General features: G+C 39.7%; 1 protein-coding gene across 14 annotated transcripts in view; it reads left to right on the top strand.

The window, feature by feature from the left end:
* The window catches only part of lrrfip1a (leucine rich repeat (in FLII) interacting protein 1a), a 45083-nt gene that overhangs the window by 7930 nt on the left and 10817 nt on the right, over nucleotides 1-26336 (top strand). For 4 of the 14 annotated variants that reach the window (XM_019276531.2, XM_019276530.2, XM_019276525.2 and 1 more), the window contains exons 2-19: nucleotides 10450-10536; nucleotides 14845-14862; nucleotides 15002-15073; nucleotides 15882-15923; nucleotides 18801-18851; nucleotides 19058-19093; nucleotides 19857-19913; nucleotides 19994-20035; nucleotides 20134-20190; nucleotides 20603-20662; nucleotides 21700-21783; nucleotides 21954-21998; nucleotides 22336-22398; nucleotides 22971-23048; nucleotides 24028-24126; nucleotides 24713-24739; nucleotides 24821-24946; nucleotides 25968-26039. In XM_019276531.2, the coding sequence (XP_019132076.2) occupies nucleotides 10450-10536; nucleotides 14845-14862; nucleotides 15002-15073; nucleotides 15882-15923; nucleotides 18801-18851; nucleotides 19058-19093; nucleotides 19857-19913; nucleotides 19994-20035; nucleotides 20134-20190; nucleotides 20603-20662; nucleotides 21700-21783; nucleotides 21954-21998; nucleotides 22336-22398; nucleotides 22971-23048; nucleotides 24028-24126; nucleotides 24713-24739; nucleotides 24821-24946; nucleotides 25968-26039 (1116 nt within the window). The remainder of the gene's footprint in view (nucleotides 1-10449; nucleotides 10537-14844; nucleotides 14863-15001; nucleotides 15074-15881; nucleotides 15924-18800; nucleotides 18852-19057; nucleotides 19094-19856; nucleotides 19914-19993; nucleotides 20036-20133; nucleotides 20191-20602; nucleotides 20663-21699; nucleotides 21784-21953; nucleotides 21999-22335; nucleotides 22399-22970; nucleotides 23049-24027; nucleotides 24127-24712; nucleotides 24740-24820; nucleotides 24947-25967; nucleotides 26040-26336) is intronic. The other 10 variants (XM_019276526.2, XM_019276522.2, XM_019276521.2 and 7 more) reach the window with 9 other exon arrangements.

Genomic DNA, 26336 nt, shown 5'->3' with positions numbered 1-26336 from the left:
TTTGACACATATCTTTAAAACCCCCACCAGATTTGGTCATTTTTCCTTAGTTTAAGTGCACTACCATTCTGGTGTAATCACAGTCATTGTCTAGAACGTTGGTTCTGCCGGCCATGGTGCAGCCAGAACACATTGCAGCCGTTCCTGGTGGGATTTAGGGGTTAGGCTATGTTAACTGCAGACTTTAATGCTTAATTCCTCTTGTCACTTAAATCTAACTTGAGTAAGTTCAAATCCCAAGTGTGCAGCTCCTGGTTGGTGAGATATTTTGCCTTGAACCAACTGACAGATCTGCCGATATTGCCGTCCTCATAGGCTTTTAGTTGGGCATCCTAAACCTTACTGGAGCTCGTGTGATAGTCAGTCACTGCAAAGAGACAACCCTCTGCAGTGTAAATACTCGTAGGATTTGACATGAGGGACATTTTAAAATGGTTTCTCTTTAGCAATGTGTTGACAGTTTGGATATTATCAGCCAGGATCGACCTTTTACAAATATGGTGTTAAGAGTTTGTCAAAATTTGCTTCACAGACATTTTATTGATAAAACGGTGCCATTTATTATATCCCAGAAGAAAATTAGTACAGATCTGTGTTGTATCATAATGTTTTAAGATTTAGTGTACTTAAATATTACTACTTATTACATAAAATCATCGCATAAGGGATTATTAGAAGATTTATGTTGTGTTTAGCCCCAGCTATTTGCAAACCCATTAAGCCTCCATTAGTGTTGCTTAGTCAGCAACAACTCCTCAGGTTTCTGTTGATGGTGTGTTTTGTCTGCATGAGTTTGAGACAACAATCTTAACTGCGGATTAAGTCGTTGGGTTTGTGCTAGGTGAGAGTGGATTAGTCTGGGTCTTGACGGCGAGGAAGGGGAAGCCCACCACACAATCCCCTTTTCATTCTTACAGTCATCTAGGGAACAAGCCAGAAAGCCACAGTCCCTTGTGCCATCATAGCTGAGTTAATCTTTAATTCTGGGGACAAGCAGCACACATTTACACAATGACAGCCAACAGTAAAAATCCCCATTGAATAAATAGTGAAGCTGTGTAACTTTATGCCCGTCCAGTCTAAGCACTCAATTTCATTAAGATGTTTCAATGTGCTTGACTTCTAAACAAGACATTAAGGTGAATCAAACAGCTGTGCCACCCAGCATGTGGCTGCAGCAGATTGATATTTTCCAGGAAACACCCATTATGTCATGAAGTACTTAAAACAAACACTAATGGTCCAAACAATTACTTGTGCATTTCCTAAATTGTGTGTATGAACACAAACAGTTGGGTTCAGTTCGTCTTGGCTCGCCTGACTCGAGTCTCCTTAAAAGGAAGTGGCTCTGTGTGCGTGTTGGCTTCCTCTTGATGACATCATCACATGCACAGCTCATGCAGATTGTTATCACAAACTCCTTCCTGTTTATTCACCATGGCTGTGTTTCCTCCAAAGCTTTGGGAACAGTGGGGGGTGGGGCTTGGCGAGGATTGAGTGCAGGTATTACAGTTTATCAAATCAGGAACATTGAGGGTGCTGAGGCACAGAATGACCATGCAGTGATGAAGCAAGCAAGAGGAACCCAAAATAAACAAACACGTCTTGACAAAAACATGTTCCTGTGTGATAACACGATTTTCTCACCTCGGTATTATTGGACACCTTCAAGTGATTACTTGATTCATGCTGGTGTAAATGTGCTTTCTAAAGGATGCCTGTTAGCTTTGTCTAGATTACTTAACTTAGTCTTTGCTGTAATGTTAGTTACCCTTCATTTGAACTTTTCCTGACCCTCAGGTCTCTGGCAAGTCAGCCTGAAGATGAAAGCCAGAACGAGTCAGTTAAAACAAAGTGTTGATGTGTGATAATATATTTGATTAAACACATTTAGTCAGCTTGAAAATGGTATTTATATCTCTTAAATAGGGAATCGAGAACGAGATAAAGAGTTTCCAGTTGAGAACCTGTTCCAAAATTGTCGGATCCATTGGACTCGTATGACTCCGAGCTTATCTTCGTCTCTAAAGTTCTGAAAAAACATCAGGATGATTTATTTGTTTAGTTTTATTTGAAAGTTATGTTTTTATTCTGGTTTCTGGTCTTTTTCTCTAAGTAATGGTGTGTCGGGGCTGGGCATATTATTTATGCATGGCACAATAATTAAACTAATCAATCGGGGCGGTCGGTAACGTAGTGGGTTAAGCGGCCACCCCGTGTGTGGAGGCTACAGTCCTCGCTGCAGCTCTGTGTCACTCCCCCTCTTCTCCCCCTTGTTTCCTGTCTATCTTCAGCTGTACTATCATTAAAGGCATAAAAAGGCCAAAAAATAATAATAATTAAAAAAAAAAAATCAATCAAAATCTTACCAGCTGAGCAGCATGTCTGTTACAGAGGGTAAATATCCTATGTCTTAATAGCTTTAAAGCCACACAAGCAGCCTTGATTGACTTTTTCTTTGACTAATATAATACATATTATTACATAATTACTCCAATACCAAGGTTCATTACGTAACATAATATTTATTTGATGGCTTTTGTCTGAAGTGACTCGACTTGAATAATACTTTTTGAAGAGCTCGTCATCTAAAATTAGAGGTGCAACCTTCCCAATTAACAGCTAAAAACATTCAGAGAGTGCTGCAGTGCAAGCATCTAACGCCATTTTTAAATAAGAATTGTGAAGAAAGTGCAAGCGCAGGGTGCTGAGGAGACGTCTGAAAAGTTGGGAGTTCATTCCAGAAAAGAGCTGTGACCGAGATGAGTTGCTCACAAGTTCTTTGGAGTGACAGTGCAGTCAATTTCAGCGAGGCAGTGGAGGGTGACACCAGAGCATAAGGTTTGACCATGGCTTGGAGGAAGGTGTAGTGACTGTCACTGCCCTGTAGGCCAGAACCATAGTCCTGAATGAAGCCAGTGTAGTGAACAGAGAATAGCAGTGTTTATTGCCAGAGCATTCCCCGTGTCAAGTAAAATAATATAATAATCAATGGAGTTCCCCCCTGAAGTCAAAGCCTGTCACTTTCTCCCTTCACCAAACCCTGTCATTGGGCATGGTCAAGGCATGTAACCATCCCTTACTTGGGTGTCACTGCCCAGAGGCAAGTAGTAAACAGTATTTGAATGTAGCATGAAGAAATAAATCGTCTTTTGGAAATAAACATGTCACAGAAATTCCTCTTTGCAACTGATCTCCTGTTATTCACTGCACTCACAGAGCTACATTGTGTAACTTCCTGTGAGGTATTGCTTACTCCCATCATGCTTTAGTAGCAGTAAGAGTTGCAACATAAACTGTTGCAGCCTGAAGCACTATGTTCAGGCTACAAGAAGCTTCCTATTACTTCCACAAGGGAAAAACAAGGAGGGCCCCACAGTGTAGAACCGATTGGAAACATGTGGGTAACCTCAACCAAAATAACTTAAATATATTTTTCACATCACAGGCTCGCTGTAAAGCCTACAGCTTCCTGAGCAATCCAGTATAATTTTCTTTGACTGAATAGTTTCCATAATTTACTGTTTTGATTGAGAATAATAAGTCAGGCAAGTCAACATATTGTTGGTACTGTCCTGGAGAACTCGGTGTTGTAATGCAGTTTTGCTGGTTGCATTGCATTTTTTCACTGTTCAAACCAGCTGCCGCCTTTTTATTTTTAGAAATATTTGAAGCACTTTCTGTTTCTGATGTAGGGGCTCAATATTAGCTGTTTGCTTTGCATGTTTGTTTGCAGTGCTGAGCGCTCCCATGCGTTTGTGGTGCAGCTTGAGGTTTAGTTGCATGGCTGTGTGAGTGAAGGCAGGCAGGAGTTAAAGGTGTTTCATGAACGTGCAGGATAGGTCTATATTGCTCCGCATGGGTCTTTGTCAGGGAGTGACAGTCTATTTTAAAAGTCATGTAATGTGTGCAAATGTTAGGTGGATTTAAACACAATCTCAAAGTTATGTATATAAATATGTTCTTCTCATATTTATCTCAATATATTGATGCACTGCATATCATTTGGTTGATTATATCAGTACCATCTTACTGTCACTGTTATTTCAAACCCGTGTTTCTCAAGTCAAAAAATAACTTTCACACTTAACATATCACTGATGACATGCAATGTATTAGCTGCAGTGGCAAAAAACATCTCAACAGACCCAACATCTCTTTTACAACTGAGCAAACTCCAATCATCAATGAAGACCACATGAAATGGTTGAATTGGGCTTGTGTTGTCAACTTATTTTAAAGTGGAGAATGACCTTTGCTTAAATTAGGTGACCTTATGGGATTTATTATCGTGAGCTACTGACATCAGTATTGGCCTCAAACAACATGTGTCAGTTAGGCTCTAATGAACCTAATCGCACTGCTGAGCTGCTCTACAAACATTAAAAGACCTAATAAATGTTTCAAAATGTTCACAATAGTATGTTTAAGCTCTCCCTAAAGGGTATTTCTTATTGTGTATTGTTTATACAGTAGTAGCAGCAGTAGCAGTAGTGATCATACATCGTTTTGGGTTTTTTTTGCAAGAGTTTATACGTTTTTGGAAACAAAGGTTCGATTTATCCATTTCTGCTCCTTGTGAGAAAAAGACGTCAGTTCAGCTGACTCACGTCTGTGACTATAGCGTAAGTTGAGTGTTTTTGCAGGCACTCCCTTTTAGGCAACATCTGGGAGGTTTATAAGGTTTTGCAAAGAGGAAACAAGCTTTTTTTTTTCTTTACAGCTAGTCATCATATCCTTCAACTGGATAATAAGCAAACTGTGTGCACGAATTAACTTAATGGTCCCACCTCATTTTAAACGCAAACCTCTAGAGATGGTTATTTTTGTATGCTCTCTTTGTCCAGCCTGTCAGCACTCATGGTCATTAAAATACCCATCCATTTTGGTTGCTGACTGGCATTCAGGACGTGGGAATTCAACTCACTGGAGAGAGAGAGTCAGACCAGTCTGGCATTCAGTTCTGGTGGCACTTAAAGGCACGATGCCCTTAGAGATTGTCAGACACAAGGTATCAGGCTGACAGATGCCAGGTCTGTCTGCAGTCACCTCAGCATGTCGCACACTCTACTGCAGTGTTAAAAAAGTGCTATTTAAAACCACTAAGTGCATTGCAGAAAATTGGAACAATTAAGGAAGCTAAGCTAAGAACGTTTAAAACACTACTCTTACAATTTTGTAATATAAAACAAAAACTGTGACATACCATTGGTTGATAAAATTGCTAGTCAGGACTAAGAAGAAGAAGAACATACACTATGTTAGACAATCTACCTTTACACAATATTTTAAACTTAAACTCTTATGTTTTTTTTTCTTTTATCAGCATTTAACCTGTTTAAAAGGTTAAATCTGAGTAATACATCTTGTTAGAGAATCCATTTTTGCAATGAACTAGCTCATTTGGTCCCAGGAGGACAGTCACTATTGAAATCGTGCTGAATTAGAACAGTTTTGATAGAACCTGAGACCATGTAGGTCATTATAAATAGCTTTATAGGAGGAAGGGGAAAAAAAGATGTGTGGTTCTGTCTTTTGGCCTATTTAGATGCATCTTTCTGACTAGAGGCTACAGTATCCACTCATAGGTACAACATTCATGGACATAGCTTAATGGTGTGTTTTGATAACAGCAAGAATGCACTTATTAAAAAAACAATTGTCAAATTATAAATGCTAAACTAATAGTTTTTTAAATAACAAATGGACAGTATTTGGTGTTCAGTTCAGTTAACCAGATGGGTGGAGTTTAACGCATCACAGCAGCTCAGGTGGTGTCAGGTAAGAAATACAGCTAAGAAAAGATGCCAACTCAAACTGCATTATCATACATTTTTGACTTCAATTTGCTATTTCTATTAGATGCCTCTCACATAATATAAAGATAATTTGCTCATTATTATAATAACATTATAATAACTCAGGTGTGCAGATTACTGTTTGCCTGCTTTAAATATCCTTGTAAAACAAGTGACTGCATCGTTTTCAGAGAAACTAGACAACTTCGAGTCAGACTGCTTTTAATTGCCCCAAGTGAGTGCGTTTTTAAGCAAATGCAGTGCTCCCACCCAATAAAAAGGAAGGCAGTAATGTGTAAATGATGATTCATACCGCTCAGTTTCAAGAAGGTTTCGTGGGGCTGCAATACTCACAACATTTAGTACTAAATGTACCAGTACGGATGCTGACTGTCTTTTAAAATAAAAGTAACATTGAATGTTCACTTTTCACACTTCACTGGCTTTTAGGAATGGATATATGAAGTAAAAGTAGTATGTGCTATTAAAGTGCTTGTAAAAACAAAAGAAAATATATTTTTTAAGACAAAAGTCATATAAACTATTTATTGTTTTTTTTTTTATAATTCACTGACTATTCCAAAATCATGACCTATTCTCGGCTTTATGTTTTATTTTGCATCTGCTATGCTGGACCCTTTGATTCCTGTTTCAACAAGCCCAAGTGTAATGTACTTTGTAAATGTGACCCTCCCAAAACCTAATACATGGTTAGAAAGAATAGAATTACTTTATTGATCCCACAAGGGGAAATTCTTTTTTTTACTCAAGTTTTTCCACATACATTTTTACCCGAAATACAACCACACACACAAGACACTCACAGACATGCAAATGTGGAGAGAGATGGTGGAGTGATAGGCAGCCACACAAAGCAGTGCCCTGAGAGCACTTGGGGGGTTCGGTCCCTTGCTCAAGGGCAAGGAACTGGTGCCTCTCCAGCTACCAGTCCACCTTCCATACTTTGATCCATACCGGACTGGACTTGAACCGGCAACCCTCCAGTTCCCAAACCAAGTCCCTACCAAGACCTGTTTTTAAACTCATCATGGTGGCTCTGGCCACCATCCTGGTAGTCCTGCCTCTTCCACCTCTCGGCTAATCTAAAAATGGGACCTGAGGCTCGCTGAATGACACCTGGGTACTCAAAAAAGCCACCTGTAATGGCACCCACCTGTCAATCAAAGCGACCACACTATTAATTATGCATAACTTTAAGCCTGATTTTGTACCAGGCTGTAAACATGTTAATTTCTGCTGTGAAGTCGGGCATTTTAACATGGAGGCTTATGAAAATTTACTCAAGTGGCTGATTTGAAGATCTGCAGTTTTTGGCACTTCTGCATTGATAATTATAAAGAGATATAAGGGAGATATTCATCATAACTTTATCTTGTCCGAATAAGTTGACTGCAGTTAAAGAACCTTACACCAAATATTGTACTTTATAGTAACACAGCCTGCGTTTCTACGCACAGGCTTTTAAGTAATGCTCTGTTTCTTAGCCATAAATGAAGTCAGGTTACAGTTTCTTTTAACAGAGTATTAGTGGACAATCTAAGTTTAGTAGATTAGCGCTAGACCCGGAAATAACTCTTGTTTAACAACATTTGTTTTAATCTGCTTGCTGTTGTTGGGTGTGGTTTACTGCATCCTGACAATTCAGTGAGTGTCAAATAGGTTGTCATTGACAGGAAAGTCTACTTCAATATGATACGATTGTCTGCAAATCCTGGCACTAATTGTACCGTGTTGTGTTGCATTGTATGCGTTACTGTGGTACCCACCCATGTGCCAGCTAAATTTAAAAACAGCTGTAAAAATGTTTGCCAATTGTTCTCACCCCAGGCTGATTTAATATTCTATGGCTATCTTTTCTCTCGTCTTTCATTTGAATGGAGTCATGTCTTGCATAATTTTTCATTTGTCTCCAGTTTGCATTGAGTAAAAGCTCTTAACCCCTTGGCTTTATGTTTGATGGAGTGAGTGAGAATCACTGCCCCGTCCTCCTCGGTGCAAAGTGGCCATGTCAATGGAGGTTTTCAAGAGCTGTACTGTATTTATGCTGCTAGAGGCCAAACAATTGATGTCATGCTACTCTGATACTACAACTCTGTCACCCTCAAGGTTAATGGAAGATAAAATGTGTACTAAGACCCTGTACGAGTATGCTTCAGTGTAGATGTGTCAGTACAGCTTCAGCATTTTTTTGTGTGTGTGTGTCTAAAAGCCATGGGCACAAATGTTAAGAACTCCAAGAACAATGAGCAATCATTGACTAAGAGGAAATGCCATTCAGGCAGTGAGTGAGTGAGCCACTGGGAGAACAGCAATCAGTAATGAGTATTTCTTGACTATCTCCTCCATCGCTCAGATGACTGTTTTGAAGAGCTTTGGGGACTTGCTTGATTACTGTGCACAACATTCTCTGAATGTCCTGGTGCCCGTTCACATGCATCCAAAGCAGGAGCTCACTGCAGGGTAAAACGCATCTCTACTGATGCAGCAACAAGCCTGCTGTTCTAACATTTTAAGCCACTGTCGGTCATTTCTTCCACTGAAGCGTGTTAAGAGCAAATTTGGGCAGATGGCCATTGTGTAAATCATTCTGCAGGTCTCCGGGCTTGTACCTTTTTAAATTATGCACATCTAACTTCCAAAGAGGCATCGCTGCACTGACCTCTATAGGTTAAACGGTTCAAGTCTGTTGTTGAACACAACCATTATCACTATCCCTATCAAGTGTGGTCAGGCATAGTGTAATTATGATATCACCATGCTGTGACCTGGTTTAGCAAAATATTGTGTTGTGAAGAGCTGAGTGTCCCAGTCAGCCAAAGTCAAGTGGCACAGGAGAGCAAACAAAGCTGTCAATCAAACAACATGCAACATCACACCTATAACAAAATATTAAACCTCTTACGCTTTCCCTTATTTTCTGTCAGTATAATGTTACAATGTCACATATCAAACATGGTGCGGTCCACCACACAAACACTCCCCTGGTGCTCTGAGCTTTTCAGTCCAGACGGAGTCAGCTAATAGGATGTCGAAGTTAGCTGCACGGCTAACTTGCTAACAGCCGCTACAGTTAGCAGCTAAAGGAGCTAACGGCTAACAATAAATAAAGCAATCTGTCCATCAGGAAACTCCATAAATCGCTGAACGTTCAAGCAGAGCATCTTAAAGAGACAGATTGTTTCTGACAGGACGATCTGAGGGGCTGCATGAACTTTAATATATTTTGTATTTTACATTATATCAATAACAAATTGCAGTTTTGAAAAAATGCAGTAAATTCACATAACACTGTAATACTACACTGAAATTATTAAGTCCATTTCTAATGCCTCATGTAAATTTTTGATAAGTCCTGTGTGTGCAGATAGACCAAAAAGACCCACAAACATGTTCTTTTTCTTTTTTACACCTACAACTGGTAGTGTCTGTTGGAGCCCTGCTGAGGCCCAGGTTCACTTCCTGACAGCAGGGTCTCCAGTCTGGCAATATCGTGTAACCAACACAGCTGGAAATGTTGGTGTGTGTGTGCAGCTAGTGAGGGATGTCTTCCTGGTTTGTGGACTTCAGCTGTTTCAGCGGTCTAGGTGACTGGGCACGGTGGGGTTCCTGATGTAAATATGGCTTTAGTATGAACACACATATGAACACTGCATCGTTTCTACAGGGACTTTTAGCTTGGGTTTAAGTGTACAATGTGACAACCAGATCTATTATTTTGAATATGATTACTTCTGATTTATTTTTCCTAGATTCCAGATATATTATAAGTACAAACAGCAGAGCAAGAGTTGAATACGGATGTCAACCTATTTTATTCATCTGATTTTTATCCTGTAGACAGAAGGTTTCTTTAGTTACTGGAGCAGGACATGTTCTCCTCATTCATTTTTAATGATTTTAATCTTGTGTGAACAGTGTTAACTGAGTCATGACTTAAAGCTGTCGTGTGTGAACATTGTTTCCTTTGAAGCCGACTCGTCTCTTGTCTGTGTTTTCCTGTTACCCGGTCATGGTGACTGACATTGGGGAAATGCATTAGTGCGATGATAGGAGGGCTCACAGTGACCCCGCCTAGGCTGCAACCACATAGCGTTTACCACATAGTTAGAGGAAGGAAATGCTTACACACACTCATACAGTACACGCTCTGAGAGAGGTCCTTTTAAGGAAAAGGCCTTGCTCTTGCCTGAGTGCTGAGTGGAGCAAAGGCAAAGGACTTCAAATACAGAAATATAAATACATGCACACATTTACACACTATTGTGGCTGCATCAGTCTTAACATTTCTCACAAGATTGCATACTTATAAATACAGTCCACTACGTCTATTCAGAGTTTAAAGGACACTTGATATCCTGTGTTTATAGACACTGCTACAACACATGTAATCCAGTCTACCGTGACGCTCTGTGTTGTAAAGATGATGTGTGAGGACTGAGAGTTATTTAGTTTTTAGGTCCTATTGCTGAAACTTTATGTAGCACTAATTTCACGTTTCACATGTCTGTCGAGGAACTGGTCCTCTGGTCACATGTGTACATTTATAGATGTGTATATGTGTGCTACTTTTTTCCCAGCTAAATTGGCTGCTGTCTCACTTCTCTTTTTTTTTTTTTTATCCTTCCCTCAGGCCGAGGCCAGGCTGGCAGCGAAGAGGGCAGCCAGGGCAGAGGCGAGAGAGATCCGCATGAAGGAGCTGGAGAGACAGCAGAAAGAGGTACAAGTCAAGAATATACTTTCACATGCAAAACTATGATAATGATCTCATGGACAAAAAGGAACAAAAACATTTTGAGGAGAGTTTTACCTAAAAAACAAACAACTCAATACAGGATTGGGTCATCACATTTCTAACACTAGGAATCCACTCTGAGGATTTCCGCAGTCTTGTTGGTACTCTGTGGGCAGTTTGGACCTAAAGCATTTCCTGTTAGCATTGCTTTACACTCCTAAGCTAAATCCTGTAGGTCATGGGTCATAGGTGGGAGCTGTAACTGCAGCACTGAGAAGCACTGCAGGGGATTTCCTCACAGTCTAATCATAGAAAGTGCAGAAAAAAAGGCTAGAGGTAATCCTGCAAAAGTTCATTTGTAGATCCCAATATTTATAGAGGCATTCAGTTTTAATGTTTTAATGTTATGTCTCTTAAAACAATGGAAAACATCTGGAATAAACATTGAAATGCACTCGTGTAGCCCATCTTGTTCCACACTGTCTAGATTTAAAGTATCTTGTTTATTCTGTTATCTGTAATATACTTGTTTGGAAAGATGTTTTTGAGTTTTGTCCACTTGGTTTTTATCATGGTTTGTTTTGTGTAGCTCTGCCTCTTTGGATAACTACACACAGTATGTATGTATTGCAGTACTAGTAGTTTTTACTCCTCTGGTTAGCTACTGTTGACACCTAGAAGTATCCAGAAATTCCAAGTTAATTAGAAGTGCCTGCTGTGTAAAAGAGGTATTAAATGTGTGTTGTGTTTCAATTGATAAATAATAAAAGAATGAGTCCCTCTTTTCTAATAAATAGTGCTAAAGTTATACAACAAAGATAAATATAAAGACCAAAGAGACATTAAACTCTGGTTTGCACCCTTTGAGTCCAGCACCTCCAGTGTCAGTGTTGGCACCAGCATCACATTCTGATTTGTGTTGTAACAGGTGCAGAGCTGGAAAGCCTGTGTGTGGTTGTGTGTTTGGATTGCAGGTCAGTGGTGTGTTACTGGAGTTTTTCTTTCTCCAGTTTAACACCTTCGGTCTGTACCATGGGGAGTCGCACTTTTCCCAGCTCACTATTCTTAGCCTGCAGTAATCCCATACACACAAACAGACTTCTCTCTCACCTGTCGAAACTGAACTTAAAAAAGGCTGACTAATTTCTGCGTCCAGAGAGGATTTGAAACTGAACTTAGGGTTAGACTTATGAAACTTTCTAAAGTCAGGCATTCTTTCCAACCTACAGATGTTTCTTGTTAAAGATAGATAATAGATATAATTTTAAAAAATTGATTAAATCATCCATCACAGTATAGGGTCTCAACCCATCATTTCCCACCATGAGCAAGAATTTGGCGACATTGGCAAGGAAAAACTTCTTTTAAGAGGCAGAAACCTTGAGCAGAACCTGGGTCATGGTAGGTGGCCATCTGCCTCAACCAAATAATGGTAGAGATAAAACGATGAGGATAATCCTGTGAATTAAATACCTTGAAAAACCAAGGTAAAGTAAATCAAATACTGATATAAAGAAATCCTTGTGGATTTATAACATTGCTCACATTGACATAATACAGCCCAAGATAATGAAAATAATAGCTACTGTCCCTCAGGTATGAACCACAAAGAGAAAACTGACAATATATACTCTGGCTAATATATACAGTCACATTGCCTCATTTAAAAATTACCTCTCTACATGTCTGATCCAAGCGATTTAGTTCTTGCCATCATAGCAAACCCTATTTTACCATTAAGGTATACTGTTATAATCAGCATTCCAGAAATACTCAATTATTCAGCAATCAAAACACAGTCGGTGAGCCCAAACAACAACAGTCTACATGTGCACACACACAGACCAGTCATACGCACTGGATTAACGGTCTTTGTTAAGCTGAGTCTGGTCAGTGTGTGTGTCTGTGTCTGTGTGTGTGTCTGTGTCTTAAACCCTTTAGCCGTGTTCTAAAGTAGCTTAGCAGGTTGCGCTCCTTGGTCCAGCCTACAGTGGAGCAGTTGTTGTTACAGTGTTGTTGACATGAGCGATGGATCATGGCACTCCCAACCACCTTTGGCTTCAGGACTTTCGGATGGTTATTCACACAGTGAAGACAGGATTTAATAGTGCGTTATCGGCGCTGTAGCAGCAAACAAAAGTCCGCGAAGAGTGGGGTTGCTTCTATTGTTCTGAGCTCAAAATCTCAGTCCGCCGCAATCCTGCCTACATGACTGACCGTGATAGCACCTGCTGACTGCTGAACAATGCCACCTTTCCTGGTACCCTGAAAGCGGCAGAACGGCCGGGCGTCGGCTGGCAGGGAGGAGGTTCGGGTCAGCCCTCACCGGGCGCCCACGAACCCCTCCGATCAAGAAGGGGCACTTGGTGAGTTGTGTAAAATGGGTACAAACGTATAAGCTGATTGTGTAACTCATTTGATGAATGGGCTTATGACGGTGCCTGCCTCACTTGCTAATTGGTTGTCGAGACAAGTAACATGAGATAAGTAAGCAGACATGAACCTTCTGGTCAATATTTGTTTTGTACTATGCGTCGATGATGTTTGTACCATGTAATTCTCACATTTTATAATTGATGGTAAAACTGGAAAAGACATCTTGTAGGCAGATGTTAAAAGTCAAAACAGAGAGATGGAAGGTTGGAGCTTGTGAAGCACAGATAGATGTAGATCTTCTTCTTTTATAATAGTTGAACAATAGTGATATTTTGTTGAAAATGGTGTGAAGTTGGTTTATTGTTTTTGTTTTTGTGCTTGTGCTTGTAAAGTTATTTTCTAAATTAAACTGACTTCTTCATCTGCAATAGCCTTTTTTTTTCATGACTAGACAAGGTGCTACAAGTTATTTGAGTGTCCTGAAACAAGAGGTCGCCAGTCCACTGACCTATAAATTAGGGGCAGTGGACAAGTGAGGGCAAGAGGTTGATTATCCAGGGGTGTTGTTCCCGAAATGATGCCACAGACAAAAAGGTCAGCTATGAATCCATTTTTAAAAGCCACAATTACAAAGCAGGCAATCTATATATTGGGCAAGCATGCAAACGTGGTAGTAAATCTGGATTAAAGTACAGGACTGATGGAATGGAAAGTGCAGCAGTGAGGGTGGGGTATGTTTTTCAGTGTGTGTGTTGGAGGTGACAAGCTGGAAGAGGCAGTGCTCTTTAGTTAAAGTTAAAAGCCTGTTTGTCTCACTGGTGTAGAGAGCTAGGAAAGCTGATTGTGGTCACTGTTGAGGATTGAAATTAAAGGGTATCCGCAAAGACGATGGAAAAATTCCATATAGAAGTAGTTTTACTCTTGGATAATTTGTTTGATAATGTATTTATCAAAACATTAAACTGATGTTATTGGCTGTAATTTGTGTACTTCCTTAAACATTCCACATTTTAGACTGCAACACCCACAGGTGACACCAGCTAAAAGAGGCAGGTATTGACTCCCAGTGCCCTGTCTGGCTTGAACTGTTGTCCCCATAACCTCAGGCTGAACTGGGGGAGGTTGACGGAACTGAGAGCACACAGGTGATAGGATTGAAGTATCCCTGCTCAGGTTTCATCCCAGTACTGATGAGGAAAAACAATAATTTCTGACAATATCTCAAATGTTGTAAAACACAAGTTTGGATTTTAATATTTCATGCAGAGCTTCTAAACTGTGAAGTGGTTGTAGGCTGTCACATTACTCCCCGTAAAACCACCAAGACACAACATGTTAACGGATAGGTTCACAGTTTTTTGGATCAGGTGTCCATATGAGCATTTGAAGTGGTTCCCCCGTGCTTCCAGTCTTTATGCTGAGCTGAGCAGACTTGAGAGTGTTATTAATCTTCTCATTTGACTCTTGGCTAGAAAAAAAGAATAAGGGTATCACTTTCCCAATGATTGTTGAGATTTTAGTTCTCAGTGTCAGAGGCCAGCAGTTTGTCACAAGACTCGGCTGTCGTCATGGGAACGTAGACTTGAAAGTAGCTGTGGTGCAGCTTTCTGCCACTGATACCAACCTAAAGGAACCATGGAAAAATACCATCATCAGCAGCAGCAAATCTCCAGTGAACTTGTGTTCTTGGGTCAGGTGCTGTGTGTCCTGCCGTGCGGCGGGGTACTTCACATTCCTGAGCTCCTCATTAGCAGAAACTTGCCTCTACATGTTGTCTGTCCTTTTGTCACCTTCTTTAAAGTTTTGATTCATTTCTGTCTTTATCACATCTTATTTTTATTTTTTTTTCCCCCCTTCTTTTCATGTTTGATATCCTGCAATCTTTCTCCTCTACCTCTCATCGGTGTTGCTGTGTAGATCTTTCAGGTGCAGAAGGTAGGCCTCATCTCCCTCATTTCCACCTCAACACTACTATGTAATTATCCTAAGCGTGTGTTCCAGATTGTGCCGAGGAAAATAACAGAAATCTATTACCTCTTTTTCTTTCTTGCCCTCATTTCATGTCTCTTCTTAGAAATATTATGGCTTGGACACCAAAGTAGATGACCGAGGGGACAGCAAATGGGGAGATATTGAACAATGGATGGTACAGTTTCTGTGCTGTGGTGATATTAAAAACACTAACACGTGTTCCTGTGCCACGTACATATTTTGAGGCTTTTATTTCTGTCTGTTTGGAAGCTTTTTCAGAGTGTGCCGAGTCTGCTTTTGAATTCCAGATAATTCCTGTTAAGCCTTTTTAGAAAATAACGGATTATAAGGAATCAAAGCTTGGCCATTAATGATAATCCACTTATTCAAAGGAGCAGGGTGCCCGTTTGGCTTTGGATCAGCATGACCATCTGCCTCATTGGTGTGAGACTGCATGGGGTTTACTGTGTCGAATTTACTACATAACTTACCTTGAACTGAGAGTTTCAAACACAGCAGTGAGGATACTTTGTGTGTGCGACTTGTAATTTGCCTAACCTCGGTGTGTAATTCACTTACTGTATGTTGTGGTTTGAAGTGTTTGTGCAACATGGGTGTCCCAGTGTTTTGTTGTTTCATTGGCATGGATTACTGGTTCAGTTTGATGGTTTTTAAGAGCATGCATGCCTGATTCTGTAAATGAGCGTGTCCTTAAAAGTTATCTAGATCTGTTTAATATGGAAAATGTACAAATGTATTCAAATCTACCAAAAAGCAGGTAATGTATCCTAGCAACAGTCTGATTGTCTTGGCCAAAATAAATCAGACTTTCACTGACCTTCAAACTTTTTTTTCGCTGTAATGAAAACATAACTCATAACTCATTCTGACCTTCCTCTTCCATCTGTCTCATTGATCTCTGACATCTTTCTCCTCCTTCATCTCCTCTACTTCTCCATCTTCACATCCCCTCCCTCATCCAGGAGGAGAGTGAGAGATACTCACGTTCTTCACGGATACACACGGTTTGTAGCCCTCCCTCTGTTTCCATCTCCTCATGCCTTTCCGTCTTTAGTCTTGTCCCTCCATCACTTCTGGGAAAAAAAATCTATGAAAACATGGAAACGTCAATCCTGGAAGAGCACAGAGAGCAGCTCGGTATCGTTGGCTTCAGCTTGTGTGCAGAAATAGTGGATTCAAAAAGTAGATTTGGAAAATATTATTAAGAACAGGCTGTTTTAGACATGTTTTATTGTCTATGACTCCAAATGCAACATGTCCTCCATGTTTTACCAGTTGTCTTAATATAGAGAGGAAAAGGTCGTACTCTGGAAAATATCATTGAATAAATTTGCTTAAGATATCTGTCTGGTATTATACAGAATGTTTTCGGCCGTCTGGGCTTGATCAGTGTGTACAAGTGCTGGGATACAGTCCCTATTTAAGGGTGCTAGGTCAGTTAACAGATGAATGCAATCACTAATCACTGTGATCTTCTCCAGGGTGGAAACACAAAGCTCACAGGTGCATACTCCCTACACCAACTGTGGCTCCATCCAGATTAAAACTATCTAATCTATCGAGCCCAATGAATAAGTCAGACACTTTGAAATATAGTCCTCAACAATCAAACATCAGAAAACACATTTCAAACCACTATAGTTATCACTGTAGGTTGTTCATAAAACAAATCAAACCAACAGTTGGCAAAGAAAACATACAAAGATCAGGTAAGCAATCATTGCAACTTCTAAAAGATACATCGCTTGTTGTCCAAGCCACATACTACCTGAGACAGAAGTTCAGAATAACTTTCTGGATTTCTGGACACTATTATTGCCTATTCAGATAATCTAATTTCACATAATTTACAGAAAAGAGTAAAGCCTTTTTTTAGTATTACTGCCTCTGTGGTCAAGTCACACTTCTTCACTCCCAGTGTCCATGTTCCTAGAGATATGACCGGTGATGTCATGTCTGCCCATCTAATACTGCGCCTGTGCTCACTGATCAGAATTTTTAACTTTCTACATGTTTGACCTTTTATAGTACTTGTAGCATTGACAGAATAGTACACAAATCACATGGATAAAGTTACAGGTAATAATGGAGCTGAAGTTGCACTCTTTTCATGTTTGTGCATCATTTGAATTGGTCAGTTGTCAGCTGTTGGCAATTATCATATTGCTCCATGAGGTGCATGATCAATGTACATTCATATAACAGTGATTCCATCAGTGCAACAAAAGTCAGGTTTTTTTTAAGTGTTTTTACTAGGCTGTAAACAAATATTCTAGATTCAAATATATATATATTTGAATTTAAAAAAAAAAAACGGAGATTTGATTGTGAAAATTAATATTTGACTGCGGGGAAAAAACACATCAGCGGCTGCCTTTGCGGGCGCACTGCACGACGGGTCAGGGACAGGTCACTGGAGTTGCACTTGCACAGCGTTTGGAAATACAGTTGTCCCTCATATGAGGTTGTCCCTCTTATGACATATAGATATAGATATAATATATATAATATATATATATATATATATATATATATATAATATATATATAATATATATATATATATATATTATATATATTATATAGGAATGGTTCGAACCTGTGTTTTTAGAGCGACATAGAACGGCATTTTGGAGCAATTTTGACAGCCCTAGTTTTCACTGGCAGTATTAGTATGGTGAAGTGAAAACGTATAATAAAACATGCTGATGAATAAAAACTATATTGAATGTACAGGACATTAAGAAATTAGTAGTATATATAACATATATAAGACATCCATTTCCATGGAGACACACAGGATCTGACTAGTACCTGGAAGTCAATCAGTCTTTTACTACTCCAGCTAGTAGTCGAAGCCTTAGTAACGACCTAGCAATAGAGGCTAGCATTAAATTATGTACCGCACATGTAAACACAAAACTGCCTTGCTAGTCCAGTCTTGTCTCCAGTGACGAAGATATCTGCTGAAAACAATATTTTTTCCATTAACAGATTTAGCTACTAAGTCTGTGAACTTCACATGTATTTTTAAGCTAGTAACACTGTGTTAGTGACTCAGCACACAGCTGATAGAGGATGTGATCCAAACATTTCCAATATCTCCACAGCGTTGTAAAGTCCAAAAGTCAAAATGTGTTGAAAAAGGATTGATGTAATAATTTCCAACATTGGGGGAAAAAAACATGTTTTTATTAAATGAAATATTCTGCTTCAGTCCATATTAATTGACCTTTAGTTGTTTTCTCTGCAGTCACTAATTGATTTCAGATGTGCCACACACAAGGGCTGCAGTCACTAATTGATTTCAGATGTGCCACACACAAGGGAGGTGCACACGAGGCAGGCTAACGGCTCCTTTTAAAATACAGAATATTCATAAAAGAAAGCTGAAAATTGAATTTCAGATATTACTTTCTTAACAGTTGACTTCCAGTGTAATTCATATTTATTCACGTTATATATTTTCAGGATGTGACAATGTGCGGAGTAATATGTTTAGTGATGCTTCAGGTGTGCTGTCATGGTGATTGGAGCACATTCTAAATGTCTAATTGACCAACGAGATTGCTTGTTTTGAACTACTTGTTGGATAATAATACTATATACAGTACAGGTTTCGTTACTAGATAATACACACTAACAGACTCAAATATTCCAACTTTTTTGCAATATCACAAAGCCCTGAAATGAATCCTAGTCCTTTTTTTGAAATGAAATGTTTAAGGTTTATTTACTTTGGTTTTGCACTAAAAGAGTTGTGTCACTGCAGCTGAATACCTCCCATCACAATCCACCGTTCACTGTCAACACAAGTCACACATTGTGACCATTTTCCAAGAACCCTAACCATCCATTTCAATCTCTCGCTCTCTCACACAGCTCTCAGACGACGATGAGCGGATGTCAGTGGGAAGCCGAGGCAGTGTCAGGGTCAGTATCACTCAAACAGCACATGCATTAAAAATCCAAAAACTTCCTTCAAGCCTCTTAAAAAAAATAATAATAATTTTATCAAGCACTTCTTTTTTATTCACAAATGTGGACCTTGGCCTGTTTGGTTATGTGGAGACAGTGTGTCTGTCCAGTCAATGTGTGTGGCACTTGCTGGTGATGATGTTGTTATATATTTTGCACAGTCGGATCTTGACGCAGTTGGAGCTTACTCTGGAGGGGTAAGGGTGAATATTCTTGAAGAAAACATTTTTCACTATTTAACCCTGTTACCTGAAGATTTGAAAGAACTCACAGCATGGAGTAAATCTGGTTCAGCCTTGAGTCTCTTTATTATACAAAAGCATGTTTGTGTGCTGTGGATGAAGTGGATTTTAATTTAAAAGTGGTTTTATACTGTTTTTATTGTGCAGGATGCAAGTTATGGTTTATAATTTTACAGACATTTTGTTGGCTTGATTTAATCATTGCAATATGTAGAAAACAATAAATGAATGTTGGTTTCATGAGATTCTAATAAGCGACTTGTTTTTGCTGTTGTAAAGGAACATACCTTGAAGTCAGTTCGATTAGATTTTGACAAAAAGAATGTGCTATAGAGCTGTCATGCTCCAACCAAAACACAGTGCACGCTATTTTAGGCTCTGTTATGTCTCAAAATTTTGAGTGCTATTTCTTCTGTGCTATGTAATGTGGAAAAATCCTTCATACTAATCATTCTTGTGGGCGTACGAGATGCTCAGATCAGTCGGTTTTGTTCTATATTTGCATGCATTTTACCAGTGTGTAAAGAGTGCATTTGTTTTGTGTGTTGCTTGGTTTTCCTATAAATGGTAACAGTCATGTTACTGTGTACCATTCTTCACTTTGTTTTGCATGTGCGCTGCACAAACAATGTCGGTCTGATTTTGGATAAGAAGAGGTTTGTCCATATGGCGTGTTTTCATCCTTCACTGTTTCCCCGTCTCTTTCTCTCGACCTAAGGGCTCCTCACTTAAGAAGTCAAAGAAAAAGAAGAAACATAAGCACAAAGACCGAGACGTATGTAAAAGCTCGACCTGTAAAATGCACAAAAGGCCTCCACTGAAACGTGTTTCTCACTCGTGTTCTTTTATTCACAGAAAAACGGCTATGATGATGATTACAGTGTACTATCAAGCAGGGTCAGTAGCTGTGTGTGCAGATTTGGTAGTTGAATAAGGGAATGATGGCATATTTCTAGACAACCCGTCACTCATGATCATCTTTCTCACGCTGTCAGAGCTCAAGACTCAGTGATGAAAGCAGAGTGTCTCGCTCCTCCAGGCTAGACCTCACGGTGCGTGTTGTCTCTGTTTGAGCCACATATAGCTGCATTGTTTGTTTGCTTTGGTATAGTGGTATGTTATGAAATGTAGTGTACCTGGCAACTTTGGTTGAGTGAGTATGGCCAGGTTGACACTGGATGTTGCATGTCTTCACACAAATCATGAAATGTTTCAAACATAACAAACTTCAAACTAGAGCTAATCTTACATGGTTTTAGCCACATTTCCACCTCAGACATGTGTTTAACTACACCAGCATGCAGTTTCTTTGAACATTGAGACAAACCAATAGCGACGTGTCATTCGTTACAGCATGTGATGTGTCAGTGAGTTGAATCTCTGTGCTGTTGATTCAAAGCTGTGTGTTGTCAGATGTACTGAGGATGACATGTAGTTTCTCTGGTGTTGGTGTTTGACTCTCAGAGCTCCAGACTAAGTGATGACAGCCGGGTGTCTCGAGCCTCCAGATTAGACCTGCAGCCGGTGGGTGGCACTACAGACTGTATTCTTCATACCACTAATAGTCTGTTGGTGCTGTGTTCATTAACAAAATGAGTTGTAATGCTTCCAATCTATAAAAGTTTTGATTATTATTGGAGCATGTAAACATTTTCTAATCAAGCTGTCCTGTGTTAGACTAAAGAAAACATGTAGGTGCATGAATGTAGTCTTCTCTGCAGTGTTAATTCATTTATTTGACTTTGCAGACACACACATGCAATTTAATACATTAAAAACGTCTGTCATGCACATAAGATGCCGGGTGAGCACGAAAGATGTTTATTTACTGTACTGTTCTTCTTCAGATACTCCCTTCTTTAACACAGAGAGAGAGTTCAGCTCTAAACCGGTGGCCACATCTGCCTGGCTTTTGTGTGTCTGTCCTTTTAGGTCCAGCACACTAATACGTTTAAAAAGGAGACAGTGATTAGACAACGAGCACCTGGCCCTGCTCTTCTGAGCTGTCTTGAGGCCCCCTCCACAGATACCTGATGTATTCAACTTTAGTTTTACAAATTCTGATTCAAAACATTAAAAGCTACCTAAATATTTCTCTCAGGTGAGCTGATGAGCTGTGTTGTAGAAGCCTTGGTAAAATAAATTACAAATATTTATTTTTTTCTGGCTCAAAATAGTTTGTAGTTTCAATAGTTCATTAAACGCATTGTGCTGTATTTTCCAGAGATGTGTGGGGACAGTGGAGTACTGTACGTGTTGACTTGTATGTGTCTTTTCACCTCAGGCAGACTTAGATTAGACTTTTCCTGGGACCCATTGGATAGCACAGATTAGAACCACAAATATAAAGGCTGGGCTGAAGGTCAAATGGTACAAAAGTTTAAATTATTAGTGAAACTGTCATGGAGGATTAGTTAAATTGGCTTGTGTGTGTGCTCCTCGTGCACAGCTGTTTACTTGTAAACTATGAATCCTGCTTTAAAAAGATGCTTCTGACCTTCCTATCCTTTTCCCTCCATGACTTGGCTCGCTACTTCCTTCTTCCCCTTTCCTTATTTCAGGCCGCTTATGCTTCCTCTGACTTGTACAGCCTCAATGGTTTGTCCTCTTCCAGAAACCCAGGCTCAGCTTTCAATGGTTACCAGGTCTGTATACAGACAAATGCTAGTTTTATTTCTGCTCTTAATCTGCTCTGTAACCTTTTTACCATTCTGTGGAGAGGAACAAGATGGAGATTGTTCATGTTTTCACAACCTGTTTGAACCTGCTGCCTTGTAAACCTCATTCTTACTCCCAACTTCATGCTGTGTTGCAGTTCTACAGGTCACTCAGTCAGAGCACCCAGCAGCTGTATCGTAGGGTTGGTTCCAATCATTTCCAGCTTACCTTTTCACGCAGTGTTAAATGATATGTGTAATTATCAACCACTCACACCTGAAACTGAGCTTGTTTGTCTTTAGAGAAAAGCATTGGATGGTTACATCAAGGGCTTCCAGTTAAACGCTTCATCACCTTTTTAAATTCACTGAGCATTAACATTACATTGCATTACAGTGCGAATGGAGCCACACATCAGGCCCTTAAGGGATGTTTTCTTTCCAGCACTGAGTAGAAAAGCATGTAATAAAATCACAGTGTTCCCATCATACTGCTTACACTATATCTCTGTATGTGTGTGTGCCATGTGACGTGTGTAGAGCTCTTTATATGAAGACAGTCTCTGCAGTGGGTCACGGCGAGGCGCTGGTTCCACTTCTCATGTAAGACTTTTTTAAAAATTGTGGTATTGTTGGTTTAACCTGGGAAGTGACCCGGTGAAGTGTGAAAAGTGTTTTCTGTTCCTGGATTATTAACTGCCTGGGTTGATCATACTAACAGTGACTTAGAAGTAGAGTGAGTGACTATAAATTCAGTGTGAAATAATGGAATGAGCCACGTGTGAAGTTTGCTTTTGTTTTCTTCGTACATTAGCGAGACATTTGTTGAATTTTTAGTGACTGGAGAGGTTCTGCTGCATGTTTTAAATTTTAATATGATAAACTAACAAATGTGAGCAAAACAGCCTTTTTAGCCTTATAACAATGGTGCTGTGGCACTACTAGTCCCTGTGGACTAGTCTTGCTTAGCTAGCTGTATCGTTGCACTTCATTTTAGCAGCTTGGAGATAGAACAAGTGTGTGTAACAAAAACATAACAAGGACGAGCAGTTGTTCAAACAAACGACAGCCTGTTTGCTGATGCACGGAGCAGGTTAGGAAGCAGTGTATGTGCATGTTTGTTTGTGTTTGCCTCCACGTGCAGACAGAAATATAACAATGTGTTTTCTCTACAGCCTTTAGAGTACAGTAGTTATCGCAGCTCTGGCTCCAGAGTCTCCTCCAGGGCCAATTCAGCCCGCGCCAGCCCAGTGGTGAGCCTTCACTCCCTGACTGTGTTAGTTGTACATGATAACACATGGTAACCACATAACATAGCAGCCACCCTGCACTTATATGACAATATTTATTTTATGATTCACTGTTTGACTTTGAATCAGTACATAATTAGTTCATGTTTGTTTTTGGGTGTTACTGTGACTCAGAGTTGGCTCGATTTGCAGAATTTGGAAATGAGTTAACATTATTTGTTCAGTGCACAGAGTACAAGCAGGTATTTCCTGGTGGACCTGTACAAGGCCAGCGGTTACAGGATGCTCTGTATTGTTAGTGAGCCGTGAACTGGATCTCAAAGAAGCACTAAACTCACTGCAAGTCAGTCACATTTAGAAAACCACATTAAAAGATCGAAATGTAAGTCTGCTGAGTGTGTGGTCATCAATTCAATTCATTTTTTTTTGGACGAGGAGTCTGTCACAAGCCTTTAGTAGCCGAGTATCTGAGGCTTGTCATTCATAAAAAATACTATAGTTTAGAATAGTCAGTCACCGATTGAAAAAGCAGTTTGCCACATCAGAATACACAAATCTTGTATTTTATACTTACTATTGTGGTAAAAGCTTCACTGTATGAATTCAGTGATTGACTATGACTGAGAAACATGAAACATTATCCTCTCCCTTACATGAAATTGTGCGGATAGGATGCATTCATTCCTGTGTTGGGGCTGGTTGTGGTCAGATAATTATATTTCATACATTTAGCTAATTCAGTTTTTCAAAATAAAAGTTTGTGTCAAAAATAGCCTCCATGGAAAATAAAAGAGGAACCTGAGGTAACAAAGTTAGAATTAGGAATAAAGACGACTGACTTTTGGTTCTTTTTGAGCACTGATGATGATTTGTGAATTGATTTTGAATTCTCAACTTCCTCATGTATGTTGTTAGGTGTGGACCTTCTCAGAAGTCTTTGTCTTCATTGTTGTTCTGTTTCGCCCCCTGGTGGCCGTTGTAGGACAACTGCGGCTCTGTTGCCAGTTTTTTAAGGAGTGCGGCCAGTAGCAGTGGCCTCCCGCGGGACCTGGACGATGTTACTATTCCTGACTTTTCTGATGTGAGTCGCACTGCACATGCAGGAGGCCGAGGCCGTGACGTGAGCGGAGTTTTTGCTTGGTTGCTGTTTTTGTTTTTGCTTTGTGTGCACTTCACCGTACAAGGACAAGGAGGGCTGATTGCACACTGTTGGTGTCAGAGATTCATTTGTGTGTTGACTATGGAGATGACCAGTTTGTCCTGTAACGAGGTTGTTGTATGTGTGGTGGGCCTGGTGTTTGAAGTGTATCTTTAACACATGACCTGTTGTTGAATAGATTACTTTGTCAGGCTAATTTTTGGCCTGCTAGGTTTTGTTGATTTGTAATTTCTGTGTTTATGTAGTAAGTATTTGCATGGTGTTTCATATTAAAAGAAACCTGTGCCTTCTCTTATAAGTGCATGAGTAGAGAGGAGATTGGAGCACTCGGAAGTATCATTTCGTACGCTGCTTTTCCGTTACGACGCTAAATCTTCTTATCAGTGCTGAAATGGCTGTAGTGAGGATTTTGGGATTTCCTTCCTTCCTCTCTCACTTAGTCTTTTTAGCCCTGTGGCCTCTATATCATCCTGTGTCTGCTCTAAAAGTATTTCATCTGTCTCAACAGGTGGAGGACAGAGATTATCTTGAGAAGGTGAGTGGAACACATCACTAAATGCTGTGTCAAGATGAAGTCTGGCGTCAGCACTAAAAAATCTTGTCTTTTCTTCCGCAGGGATCTCGAGCAGCTTCTGCCTTAACAGCAGGAACTCTCACGTCCTTAGGTGGAACTTCCTCACGGAGAGGAAGTGGCGAGACGGCTATAACTGTAGATGCAGAGACCTCATTACGAGAAATCAAGGTAATGTTGAAGAGATGTAGCTTCCTGTGGACAGAGGAGACGTTTCCTTCTGGATTGTGGTTTCATCGGGTGTCATACAGAGTTGTTGGATCATTTTAATAAAATCCTTAAAACAAGAATTGGCCTGATTTAAAATTTATAGACAAATAAATAAACTGTTCAAGTAAAAGCCAGATTAAAAACATGGCCTTGGGTTTGCTTTTTAAAATTATGAACATTCTCTGCTGCTCTGAGGTCTTCGGGGTCCACAGACGTAGACCATCGCAATAAAAAGACGCCTCACTGTAGGTTTTTCATTCTTACTGAAGGTGTAAATAAAATACCACTACTAGAAGACATGAGGATTCTAGTGGGTTCATAGGTTAAAAATCTGATAAATAGGTGGGACCAAGACCATTAAGATCTTTATAAACCAATATAAAGATGTTAAAATTCTGAAGCAGACAGCTAGCCTGGGCAGAGACTCTAAAATTGTTGTAATGTGTAGAAAGTAGAGCATTAGAGTAGTTTATCCTGCAGGTGATAAAGGCGTGCATTAGTGTCTCTGTGTTGGCTTGAGAGGGAAATTGTTGCATTCACTGTTCTTAAAATGATAAAAAGTATTCTTAGTTATGTTTCTATTATGAGGTTCAGAACTGTAAATCCCAGGTTTTTAACCTGTTGACATAGGTTTAAGTGACTGAATTAAAAATCAATTCTCCTCCATTGAGAACTTGAATGTTCGTCCTGTTTTATCAGAATATAAGATCAAATTTCAGTACTACCCAAGATATTAAAGGACACAATATCTATTGTCCAGAAAAAAACTGATCTTACTGATCGTACTGTGAGAAGTTTTACATAGAAAGGAGTAAATTCAGCTTCTCCTATGAAGTCCTGTGCTGTTGTGCTATTTTCATTCTTCCTGCAAACACTGTGTGTTGCTGTTGTCGTTGCCCGCTCACCAAACTTTCTGCGTCACATTTTCTGATGCTGTCACTGCCGCGCTTCTCTGCCTCACTGCTGCTGCACTCTTCACCAGGAGATTCACGAACTGAAGGATCAGATTCAAGATGTGGAATCCAAGTACACGCAGAACCTAAAAGAAGCCAAGGTATAAGCCTGAGACCCTCACAGAACTCCTCCTAACTCCTGACTCACTACTAACTAATAAGTTTGGTGTCTCTAACTTTGCACTTTCGCAGTGGGTCAAATATGCAGTAATATGTGCAACCTGTTACCTGTTATATTAACCAAAAGGGCACAGTGAATAGATGGGATTCCTTTTCAGACCAATAAACCAACTAATATCTTTCTGAATTGAAACTGAACTAAATGATAAATGGTTTGTCTAACTATAAAACATTTGCCTTATCTAGAAACTCTCTACAGATTATTTTAGGAGTAGCAC

The sequence above is a fragment of the Larimichthys crocea genome, chromosome I (assembly GCF_000972845.2).
Source record: "Larimichthys crocea isolate SSNF chromosome I, L_crocea_2.0, whole genome shotgun sequence".
NCBI classification, from domain to species: Eukaryota; Metazoa; Chordata; class Actinopteri; family Sciaenidae; genus Larimichthys; species Larimichthys crocea.
The sequence above is the reverse complement of the archived record's forward strand: the minus strand, read 5'-3'. Positions and strand labels throughout refer to the sequence as shown.